The 12,335-nt window shown below is 45.5% G+C and overlaps 1 protein-coding gene across 10 annotated transcripts in view; it reads right to left on the reverse strand.

Annotated features, from left to right (window-relative positions):
- Window positions 1-12,335, reverse strand: part of LOC139420316 (RAB11 binding and LisH domain, coiled-coil and HEAT repeat containing) — a 55,091-nt gene that overhangs the window by 16,006 nt on the left and 26,750 nt on the right. For 4 of the 10 annotated variants that reach the window (XM_071170274.1, XM_071170281.1, XM_071170276.1 and 1 more), the window contains 12 exons: window positions 11,451-11,591; window positions 11,136-11,300; window positions 10,794-10,938; window positions 10,505-10,661; window positions 10,304-10,427; window positions 10,157-10,205; window positions 9,806-9,885; window positions 9,425-9,531; window positions 6,083-6,182; window positions 2,494-2,576; window positions 1,239-1,302; window positions 986-1,124 (listed from right to left, as the gene is read on the reverse strand). In XM_071170274.1, the coding sequence (XP_071026375.1) occupies window positions 986-1,124; window positions 1,239-1,302; window positions 2,494-2,576; window positions 6,083-6,182; window positions 9,425-9,531; window positions 9,806-9,885; window positions 10,157-10,205; window positions 10,304-10,427; window positions 10,505-10,661; window positions 10,794-10,938; window positions 11,136-11,300; window positions 11,451-11,591 (1,354 nt within the window). Of the gene's footprint in view, window positions 1-985; window positions 1,125-1,238; window positions 1,303-1,569; window positions 1,653-2,493; window positions 2,577-6,082; window positions 6,183-9,424; window positions 9,532-9,805; window positions 9,886-10,156; window positions 10,206-10,303; window positions 10,428-10,504; window positions 10,662-10,793; window positions 10,942-11,135; window positions 11,301-11,450; window positions 11,592-12,335 lie in introns of all 10 variants that reach the window. The other 6 variants (XM_071170275.1, XM_071170277.1, XM_071170272.1 and 3 more) reach the window with 3 other exon arrangements.

Consider the following 12,335-nt stretch of genomic DNA (forward strand, 5'->3'; position numbering starts at 1 on the left):
TGTGTGTATTATCAGTAGTACTGACACTCGTCTGTGAAGTGTGGTTCAGCGTAGTGTGTGTGTATTATCAGTAGTACTGACACTCGTCTGTGAAGTGTGGTTCAGCGTAGTGTGTGTGTATTATCAGTAGTACTGACACTCGTCTGTGAAGTGTGGTTCAGCGTAGTGTGTGTGTATTATCAGTAGTACTGACACTCGTCTGTGAAGTGTGGTTCAGCGTAGTGTGTGTGTATTATCAGTAGTACTGACACTCGTCTGTGAAGTGTGGTTCAGCGTAGTGTGTGTGTATTATCAGTAGTACTGACACTCGTCTGTGAAGTGTGGTTCAGCGTAGTGTGTGTGTGTATTATCAGTAGTACTGACACTCGTCTGTGAAGTGTGGTTCAGCGTAGTGTGTGTGTATTATCAGTAGTACTGACACTCGTCTCTGAAGTGTGGTTCAGCGTAGTGTGTGTGTATTATCAGTAGTACTGACACTCGTCTGTGAAGTGTGGTTCAGCGTAGTGTGTGTGTATTATCAGTAGTACTGACACTTGTCTGTGAAGTGTGGTTCAGCGTAGTGTGTGTGTATTATCAGTAGTACTGACACTCGTCTGTGAAGTGTGGTTCAGCGTAGTGTGTGTGTATTATCAGTAGTACTGACACTCGTCTGTGAAGTGTGGTTCAGCGTAGTGTGTGTGTATTATCAGTAGTACTGACACTCGTCTGTGAAGTGTGGTTCAGCGTAGTGTGTGTGTGTATTATCAGTAGTACTGACACTCGTCTGTGAAGTGTGGTTCAGCGTAGTGTGTGTGTGTTATCAGTAGTACTGACACTCGTCTGTGAAGTGTGGTTCAGCGTAGTGTGTGTGTGTATTATCAGTAGTACTGACACTCGTCTGTGAAGTGTGGTTCAGCGTAGTGTGTGTGTATTATCAGTAGTACTGACACTCGTCTGTGAAGTGTGGTTCAGCGTAGTGTGTGTGTGTATTATCAGTAGTTCTGACACTCGTCTCTGAAGCGTGGCTCAGCGTTGGGTCCGACCCGGCCAAAGGTCCTGATGATCTCCATGTGTAGAGAGTGTTGGTCCTGGTACTGTGGATCCTCCAGGAACGACGCCAGCTGCATCTTCACACGCTCCAACAGCTGGGACACACACACACACACACATTAATGCTCATTAGTGCTCAAACATATAACCCAGACTTGCTGAATGCAGGAGTGTAGTTTGTGCATATATGAGAATCAGCATGTCCATACCTCTTTTTGGGTGACCGTCTCCATGATGGTACCAAAGGCAGGGATAGTAGAGATCCTAACTGAACTATAAGCCAGACAGGAGTTAGAACAGAGCCAGGTCTCTGCTTTTTCAAACTACAAAATGCAGCTCAGAAGATAATATAAAACAGACCAACACCAACCAATCATCAGTGTGGATCATGTATGTTAATGCCAAGGTTAATGGTGATGTTAGATCATTCCAGTGTCCGTATGGATTTAAATAATATAATACACTAAATAGAACCAGGAGGATGCAGAGGAAGGAGGGATAGAGAGGAGGAGAGAAAACGTCTCGTCTTCGTTGACTCACAATTCAGGGCCACTGCACAGTGTAATAAGAGCCGGGGCCACCCGGCGGTCTATTAAAGCTTCTGACATGCCTCGCAGAATCAACTGGAAACGGTTAGGAGGGAGGGAGAGACGAAGAGGTTAGGAGGGAGGGGGGGGGCAATCGTCCAGGACCTGAGGGTTGGGTGGAGGGGGTCTGCTAAAAAGGGGGTGAGGAGGAGGATGGGGGATAGTGCATTACAGCTGAGCATGCTGGGATGATCTCCACATGCAGCCAATCAGAGCGCGAGTTGGGGTAGTGTAGCAGACTGATGATGCGATGAACATGATTGGGTAGATCATGCCAGAAAGGACAAAATGACCTATATTGTCAGAACTGATGATCAAGTACATTACATATTTTGTCTTAATTGAGGACTAGGTTACAATTAAGGTTAGAGGTAAGGGTTTGGGCTAGTGTTTAGAAAGCATCATACTGCTGTCCTTTCAAGCATGGTTATATAGTGACTACCGGGGTGTGGGTTAGTGTCGCACACTGATGATGCCTGGTGTTAGTGACAGTAAACACAGAACCGCACACGGTCGACCGCACCTCAACCTCTACAGGAAGAAAGCCCTAAGAAGACTTTTATCCAGAGTCAGAGAGACCTTGAACCATCGAGGAGCACAGACAGGGCAAAAACCCTGAAGATACACAGTTTAGAGAAAGCACCTACTTTGGAATTGATTTATGTTGCAAAGCTTCATTGTCCCTGAGTTTTGAGAAAATAAAATCCTAAGTCAAACCATTGACTCCTTTAACAATGGATGTATGTTTCCATACCAACTACAGTCCTGAAAGATCTGGTGTTATTCAATATATATCCTCATCAAAGAGGTTAGGGTTCTTCCTGTGAGGTTGGAGGAGGGGTCGAGGTGGCCAGACAAGGCAGCAGGAGACACTTACATCTCAGGGTCGCTGGAGAGCGTGATGAGAGCAGGCACCACCCTCTGAGCCACCAGCGTCTCATTCACCCCCTTCACCAGCAGCTGTTTGGACAACACAGCCGTGATGTCACAGCCCAGGGGCGGGTGATGGACAGAGCCAGCAGTGTCATGGCAACACGCCGAGAGAGGGAGGAGAGGGAAAAAGGAAAACAAAAAGAAAGAAAGAAAGAAAGTGATATACAACAACAAGAAGTAGCAGCAGCGCCAAGGTAGGAACGCATGTCACGCCCAAGCCCGCACGTAAAGGTAAACAAACAAAAACAAACAATACGTGAGAAGCCAAGCAAACAGAGCTGCTGAACAGAGTTGGTAGAAGTTCCCCTTAACCAGTGGTCCAGAGTCAGATTTTTGTTAATGCCCTAATAGTCATGGTTAGGACTGGGGGCAGAGGGATCAGATCCTTGATCTGTGGTTAGGGGCAACTTCTGCCGAGCCTGCAGAGAATGGAAGGGAGGGATATACAACCATGAGATGGTGATAGGGGGTCAAGTGTCTATACCACTATGACAGTGAAGGGGGATGTCTATACCACTATGACAGTGAAGGGGGATGTCTATACCACTATGACAGTGAAGGGGGGTGTCTATACCACTATGACAGTGAAGGGGGATGTCTATACCACTATGACATTGAAGGGGGATCTCCACACCACTATGACAGTGAAGGGGGATGTCCACACCACTATGACAGTGAAGGGGGATGTCTATACTACTATGACAGTGAAGGGGGATGTCTATACCACTATGACATTGAAGGGGGATGTCTATACCACTATGACAGTGAAGGGGGATGTCTATACCACTATGACAGTGAAGGGGGATGTCTTTACCACTATGACAGTAAAGGGGGATGTCTTTACCACTATGACATTAAAGGGGGATGTCTTTACCACTATGACATTAAAGGGGGATGTCTTTACCACTATGACAGTAAAGGGGGATGTCTTTACCACTATGACAGTAAAGGGGGATGTCTTTACCACTATGACAGTAAAGGGGGATGTCTTTACCATTATGACAGTAAAGGGGGATGTCTTTACCACTATGACAGTAAAGGGGATGTCCACACTACTATGACAGTGAAGGGGGATGTCCACACCACTATGACAGTGAAGGGAGATGTCCACACCACTATGACAGTAAAGGGGGATGTCCACACCACTATGACAGTAAAGGGGGATGTCTTTACCACTATGACAGTAAAGGGGGATGTCTTTACCACTATGACAGTAAAGGGGATGTCTATACCACTATGACAGTGAAGGGGGATGTCCACACCACTATGACAGTGAAGGGGGATGTCCACACCACTATGACAGTGAAGGGAGATGTCCACACCACTATGACAGTGAAGGGGGATGTCCACACCACTATGACAATGAAGGGGGATGTCTATACCACTATGACATTGAAGGGGGATGTCTATACCACTATGACATTGAAGGGGGATGTCTATACCACTATGACAGTGAAGGGGGATGTCTATACCACTATGACAGTGAAGGGGGATGTCCACACCACTATGACAGTGAAGGGGGATGTCCACACCACTATGACAGTGAAGGGAGATGTCCACACCACTATGACAGTGAAGGGGGATGTCCACACCACTATGACAATGAAGGGGGATGTCTATACCACTATGACATTGAAGGGGGATGTCTATACCACTATGACATTGAAGGGGGATGTCTATACCACTATGACATTGAAGGGGGATGTCTATACCACTATGACAGTGAAGGGGGATGTCTATACCACTATGACAGTGAAGGGGGATGTCTTTACCACTATGACAGTAAAGGGGGATGTCTTTACCACTATGACATTAAAGGGGGATGTCCACACCACTATGACAGTAAAGGGGGATGTCGATACCACTATGACAGTGAAGGGGGATGTCGATACCACTATGACAGTAAAGGGGGATGTCTTTACCACTATGACAGTAAAGGGGGATGTCTTTACCACTATGACAGTAAAGGGGGATGTCTTTACCACTATGACAGTAAAGGGGATGTCCACACCACTATGACAGTGAAGGGAGATGTCCACACCACTATGACAGTAAAGGGGGATGTCCACACCACTATGACAGTAAAGGGGGATGTCTTTACCACTATGACAGTGAAGGGGGATGTCTATACCACTATGAGAGTAAAGGGGGATGTCTATACCACTATGACAGTGAAGGGGGATGTCCACACCACTATGACAGTGAAGGGGGATGTCCACACCACTATGACAGTGAAGGGGGATGTCCACACCACTATGACAGTGAAGGGGGATGTCTATACCACTATGACAGTAAAGGGGGACGTCTATACCACTATGACAGTGAAGGGGGATGTCCACACCACTATGACAGTGAAGGGGGATGTCCACACCACTATGACAGTGAAGGGGGATGTCTATACCACTATGACAGTAAAGGGGGATGTCGATACCACTATGACAGTGAAGGGGGATGTCGATACCACTATGACAGTAAAGGGGGATGTCTTTACCACTATGACAGTAAAGGGGGATGTCTATACCACTATGACAGTAAAGGGGGACGTCTATACCACTATGACAGTGAAGGGGGATGTCCACACCACTATGACAGTGAAGGGGGATGTCCATACCACTATGACAGTGAAGGGGGATGTCTATACCACTATGACAGTGAAGGGGGATGTCCACACCACTATGACAGTGAAGGGGGATGTCCACACCACTATGACAGTGAAGGGGGATGTCTATACCACTATGACAGTGAAGGGGGATGTCCACACCACTATGACAGTGAAGGGGGATGTCTATACCACTATGACAGTGAAGGGGGTAGTGCTACAACATCTCCTCCTCATCAAAAGTGTATTTTATGTAGGCCTGATTCCATTTCGATCCAATGTTTTTCCCTAGCTCCTACCTCTTTAGTGTTCACAATGAAGGGGTAGGGGCTCTGGGAAGGGGCTAGGGATTAAAATGGAATCAGGCCCTTGAGGGGGAAGGCAATAACAAGCAGAGGCTGCTGCAGGGGAAAGACATAGGGAGGCATTTCAAACCAGTATAGTTCTGTTTGCATAATACAACTCAAAAACATTTACAATCCAGTCAATGTTCCAACAATACTTATCTATTAAAACTGTAAGATTAAATCAGCAAGAAGACTACTTCTAGTCCATGACAAAACAGGTTTCAATAAAAACAGGTTTCAATAAAAACAGGTTTCAATAAAAACAGGTTTCAATAAAAACAGGTTTCAATAAAACATTTTAGATGCAGCATACATCAAACAAAATACAGTGTCATTCTTATATGGTCTAAACTATAAAGCATGTTATTATTATATGGTCTAAACTATAAAGCATGTTATTATTATATGGTCTAAACTATAAAGCATGTTATTATTATATGGTCTAAACTATAAAGCATGTTATTATTATATGGTCTAAACTATAAAGCATGTTATTATTATATGGTCTAAACTATAAAGCATGTTATTACGTGGGCAAATGTGTGTGTGTGAAGGTGTGTGTGGCGCGTTGTGGCAGGGCGTCGTACCTCAAACATGCGTGCGGCGGTACAGCGAACTAGAGCGGAGGTATGGACCACTCCGTACCATAGCACTGTCAGTAACAACTCATGGTACACTGGGTTAGCCCTGAGAGAGAGGAGAGAGCGAAAGGGGGTTGTAGATAGAGAGAGAGAGATGGGGTTGGAGAGAAAGAGAGAGAGAGAGAGAGAGAGAGAGAGAGAGAGTAGGAAAAAGGGGGTGGAGAGAGAGATGAAGGGGGTGGAGAGAGATGGTGTTGTAGAGAGAGAGAGATGGTGTTGTAGAGAGAGAGAGATGGTGTTGTAGAGAGAGAGATGGTGTAGAGAGAGAGAGATGGTGTTGTAGAGAGAGAGAGAGAGATGGTGTTGTAGAGAGAGAGAGATGGTGTTGTAGAGAGAGAGAGATGGTGTTGTAGAGAGAGAGAGATGGTGTAGAGAGAGAGAGATGGTGTTGTAGAGAGAGAGAGAGAGATGGTGTTGTAGAGAGAGAGAGATGGTGTTGTAGAGAGAGAGAGATGGTGTTGTAGAGAGAGAGAGATGGTGTTGTAGAGAGAGAGAGATGGTGTTGTAGAGAGAGAGAGATGGTGTTGTAGAGAGAGAGAGAGAGATGGTGTTGTAGAGAGAGAGAGAGAGATGGTGTTGTAGAGAGAGAGAGAGAGATGGTGTTGTAGAGAGAGAGAGAGAGATGGTGTTGTAAAGAGAGAGAGATGGTGTTGTAGAGAGAGAGAGATGGTGTTGTAGAGAGGGAGATATGGTGTTGTAGAGAGAGAGAGAGATGGTGTTGTAGAGAGGGAGAGATGGTGTTGTAGAGAGGGAGAGATGGTGTTGTAGAGAGAGAGAGAGAGAGAGAGAGAGGGATGGTGTTGTAGAGAGAGAGAGATGGTGTTGTAGAGAGAGAGAGATGGTGTTGTAGAGAGAGAGAGATGGTGTTGTAGAGAGAGAGAGATGGTGTTGTAGAGAGAGAGAGAGATGGTGTTGTAGAGAGAGAGAGATGGTGTTGTAGAGAGAGAGAGATGGTGTTGTAGAGAGAGAGAGATGGTGTTGTAGAGAGAGAGAGAGAGATGGTGTTGTAGAGAGAGAGAGATGGTGTTGTAGAGAGAGAGAGATGGTGTTGTAGAGAGAGAGAGATGGTGTTGTAGAGAGAGAGAGATGGTGTTGTAGAGAGAGAGAGATGGTGTTGTAGAGAGAGAGAGATGGTGTTGTAGAGAGAGAGAGATGGTGTTGTAGAGAGAGAGAGATGGTGTTGTAGAGAGGGAGAGGGAGAGAGAGAGAGGGATGGTGTTGTAGAGAGAGAGAGATGGTGTTGTAGAGAGAGAGAGATGGTGTTGTAGAGAGAGAGAGATGGTGTTGTAGAGAGAGAGAGATGGTGTTGTAGAGAGAGAGAGATGGTGTTGTAGAGAGAGAGAGATGGTGTTGTAGAGAGAGAGAGATGGTGTTGTAGAGAGAGAGATGGTGTTGTAGAGAGAGAGATGGTGTTGTTGAGAGGGAGAGATGGTGTTGAAGAGAGAGAGAGATGGTGTTGTAGAGAGAGAGAGATGGTGTTGTAGAGAGAGAGAGATGGTGTTGTAGAGAGGGAGAGATGGTGTTGTAGAGAGGGAGAGGGAGAGAAAGGGGGTAGAGAGAGAGATGTTGTAGAGAGAGATGGTGTTGTAGAGAGAGAGATGGTGTTGTAGAGAGAGAGATGGTGTTGTAGAGAGAGAGAGATGGTGTTGTAGAGAGAGAGAGATGGTGTTGTAGAGAGAGAGAGATGGTGTTGTAGAGAGAGAGAGATGGTGTTGTAGAGAGAGAGAGAGAGAGAGATGGTTGTAGAGAGAGAGAGAGAGAGAGATGGTTGTAGAGAGAGAGAGAGATGGTGTTGTAGAGAGAGATGGTGTTGTAGAGAGAGATGGTGTTGTAGAGAGAGAAAGATGGTGTTGTAGAGAGAGAAAGATGGTGTTGTAGAGAGAGAAAGATGGTGTTGTAGAGAGAGAGATGGTGTTGTAGAGAGAGAGAGATGGTGTTGTAGAGAGAGAGAGATGGTGTTGTAGAGAGAGAGAGATGGTGTTGTAGAGAGAGAGAGATGGTGTTGTAGAGAGAGAGAGATGGTGTTGTAGAGAGAGAGAGATGGTGTTGTAGAGAGAGAGAGATGGTGTTGTAGAGAGAGAGAGATGGTGTTGTAGAGAGAGAGAGATGGTGTTGTAGAGAGAGAGAGATGGTGTTGTAGAGAGAGAGCGATGGTGTTGTAGAGAGAGAGCGATGGTGTTGTAGAGAGAGAGAGATGGTGTTGTAGAGAGAGAGATGGTGTTGTAGAGAGAGAGCGATGGTGTTGTAGAGAGAGAGAGATGGTGTTGTAGAGAGAGAGAGATGGTGTTGTAGAGAGAGAGATGGTGTTGTAGAGAGAGAGATGGTGTTGTAGAGAGAGAGCGATGGTGTTGTAGAGAGAGAGCGATGGTGTTGTAGAGAGAGAGAGATGGTGTTGTAGAGAGGGAGAGGGAGAGAAAGGGAGTAGAGAGAGAGAGATGTTGTAGAGAGAGATGGTGTTGTAGAGAGAGAGTGATGGTGTTGTAGAGAGAGAGAGATGGTGTTGTAGAGAGAGAGATGGTGTTGTAGAGAGAGAAAGATGGTGTTGTAGAGAGAGAGATGGTGTTGTAGAGAGAGAGAGATGGTGTTGTAGAGAGGGAGAGATGGTGTTGTAGAGAGGGAGAGATGGTGTTGTAGAGAGAGAGAGATGGTGTTGTAGAGAGAGAGAGATGGTGTTGTAGAGAGGGAGAGATGGTGTTGTAGAGAGGGAGAGATGGTGTTGTAGAGAGAGAGAGATGGTGTTGTAGAGAGAGAGAGATGGTGTTGTAGAGAGAGAGAGATGGTGTTGTAGAGAGAGAGAGATGGTGTTGTAGAGAGAGAGAGATGGTGTTGTAGAGAGAGAGAGATGGTGTTGTAGAGAGAGAGATGGTGTTGTAGAGAGAGAGCGATGGTGTTGTAGAGAGAGAGAGATGGTGTTGTAGAGAGAGAGCGATGGTGTTGTAGAGAGAGAGCGATGGTGTTGTAGAGAGAGAGCGATGGTGTTGTAGAGAGAGAGAGATGGTGTTGTAGAGAGAGAGAGATGGTGTTGTAGAGAGGGAGAGGGAGAGAAAGGGAGTAGAGAGAGAGAGATGTTGTAGAGAGAGATGGTGTTGTAGAGAGGGAGAGGGAGAGAAAAGGGGTAGAGAGAGAGAGATGTTGTAGAGAGAGAAAGGGGGTAGAGAGACGGAGGAGATCCAAGTAAGTAAAAGTAAAACGTTTATTACACGATTGTTGCCTATTCATTCTTACTAATGTGTGTGTGTGTGTGTGTGTGTGTGTGTGTGTGTGTGTGTGTGTGTGTGTGTGTGTTACCCCAGCTCTACAAAGGAGGCTTTGAGGCTATCCAGGGGGGCATGTGAGAGAGACAGTGTCGTCATGACATCCTCTAGAAAACCAACAAGCAGCTTACGATCCTCATCCTGCAGGAAACACACATATTACACACACATTATATAATATATTAATACATACATTATTAATACATACATTATTAATACATAAATACATACATTATTAATACATACATGATATAATATATGAATACATACATTATTAATACATACATTATTAATACATACATGATATAATATATGAATACATACATTATTAATACATACATTATTAATACATTATATGCTGATTATCAACAGTTATGAGAAAGATGGGTGGCTGGCCAACGACAGACATGTTTACCTGATTGTAGCATGTCAGTACTCCTGTAGCATAAATGGGGACAGTAGCCTTGGTCAGAATACCATTCCCAGTTAAAGCATCTAGGAGAAACAGAATACAAACACTTCAGAAATTAGAGATAGAAAATGAGAAATTGACATATGACCATGTAGCTGATTTCCAGTTCAGTGAGCTTATAAAACAGAGAACAGTTGACAGGAAACACAAGGCCTGACACCAACACTTCACACAAACCACAACAAACTAAAACACTAGGCAGAGATCTGAGCACACGCTTGTTTTAATATTCAGAGGATGAAAGAGACAGAGAAACACCAAATCCCACTGAGTGTGTGTGTGTCTTCCACTTACCCACATTCTCTTCAGAGAGCCGTAGGATCTCTTGGAACTGTGGTTTTACCTGAAAGAGAGAGGAGAGACTGCTATAGTCTGCACCAATGAAATGAATGAAACAGTGCAGATTCCTTCCGGCAAAAGGCCTACAGTAGATACTCTCACCTTAGTGTTAGTGAAGATCTTGCCAAATGTGCGACAGAGTCTCCAGAAGAAACGTGAGAACTCATGGACACACGTAGTGGAGGCTACGTTAATACGACCTACTATGTCTATCAGCTGGGGAAGACTGGAGAGAGAGGAGAGGGGGTCAGGGTTGTGTGTGTGGCTGTGTGTGTGTCAATGTGTACTGCATAGACCACTCACAGTTGGTTTACCACCCATAGCAGGCTGTCCCAGCCTGTGGTGCCCTCATGTTCTAGCTGGTAATCATACAGGATGAGAAGGGCGCTCAGCGTCTCCCGGCTGCCAACGATAGTCGCTATATCCTGCAGAGGAGACGCCGGACGAGGGAACCGCGTCACTGAGGGGTCAAACAGAGGTCAGAGGTTGGGGTTAAAGTTCAGGGAAGGAAAATACAAGAGATTATGGGTGAATAATGTAGTCAGAACATAGCAAGGTTACTGGTCACCAATTGAGTCAGTGTGTTTCCTACCCTCTATGGGGGGAATGTCTCCTTGTAGGTTAACTCTGTGTGTGAAGGGAGCGTTCTGGATCACCACAGAGAACAGAGGAGGGATGAGCGACTGTAGGGCAGACAGGAACATGTGGAGCTTGTGTTCATCAAGACCATGTTCTCCCTGCTGGAGAGAAGGAGAAAAAGGAGGGGACGGGGGTGAGAGAGGGAGGAGATGAAGGTGAGAGAGGGAGGTGAGAGAGAGGGAAAGAGAGGGTAGTTAGAGAGTTCACTTCTTTATCTAGATTCTAGAATGTTAGCGTCAACATCAAAACCTTTCACACATATACCAAATAAACAAAGTCCTGTGGGTCTACCTACCTTCAGTAGTTTCTCTATGCGGGCCAGTAGAGAGGGGATGAGAGTGGTCTGGAGGTTTCCCAGCTCTGTGGTCCAGGCAGCGAATGCTGGGATGAACACCTGGTGGATAGCACTGACCACCCTCTCGGATGGGTCACCAAGGGACAGCAACATCAGCTCGAAACCCTGACCGCAACATGAACACAACACGACCAGTCAGTATAACATGACCACATTCAACACAACCAAACACAAGAGCGGTCAGAAAGCCTTTTCAAACATGCGCACACACACACACACACACACACACACACACACACACACACACACACACACCTGGGAGTACTTGTCAGGGTCGTCAATGTATCCCATGATGATAGCGAGGCTTTTGACCACAGCCTCTCTGACCATGTCTGCCTTGTCTTCAGCCAGCATCTGCTGCAGCATGGACAACACCAGGGAACTACGGATCTCCTTCTGTTAACACACAGACATATAAACAGATTTGAACGAACGAAGGAGCGCGCACACGCACTCACGTGGCCAAGTCTCTTACAGGCAGATAAGATGTGATGGCAGGCGTGTGTACAGGTGTTTGTGTACATATGCAAAGGTGTGTGTATATGTGTGTGTGTGTGTGTATTATTGGTACGTGGGCCAGCTGTTTATTCACCCACACCCGCCCGCAATTGCTAATAACCCATCCGCAACTGTCTGACTATATGCGATAAAGTGTAAATCTGAGTCTCGCATAGGGCTGTGCATCAGCAACAGGTGCTCAGCATATTTGGGAACTGCATCAAGACTGTTAGAAAAGCATTCCAGGTGAAGCTGGTGGAGAGAATGCCAAGCGTGTGCAAAGCTGTCATCAAGGCAAAGGGTGGCAAATTTGAAGAACCCAAAATATATTTTGATTTGTTTAACACTTTTTTCTGGTTACTACATGATTTCATATGTGATATTTCGTAGTTCTGATGTCTTCACTATTATTCTACAAGGTAGAAAATAGTACAAATAAAGAAAAACCCTTGAATGAGTAGGTGTCCTAACTTTTCACTGATACTGTATGTAAAGACAAGATTAAATCAAGAATAGTCTGATGAGTGACAATATTAGCCTATCACTTGTGAACGATGTATTATCACATGTGAATGAAGCCGGCTGGTGTGCAGTAAGGCAACAAACAGGGGATTCCTTTCTTTGCCACTTTTTAAAATCATA

The sequence above is a fragment of the Oncorhynchus clarkii genome, chromosome 11 (assembly GCF_045791955.1).
Source record: "Oncorhynchus clarkii lewisi isolate Uvic-CL-2024 chromosome 11, UVic_Ocla_1.0, whole genome shotgun sequence".
NCBI lineage: Eukaryota > Metazoa > Chordata > Actinopteri > Salmoniformes > Salmonidae > Oncorhynchus > Oncorhynchus clarkii.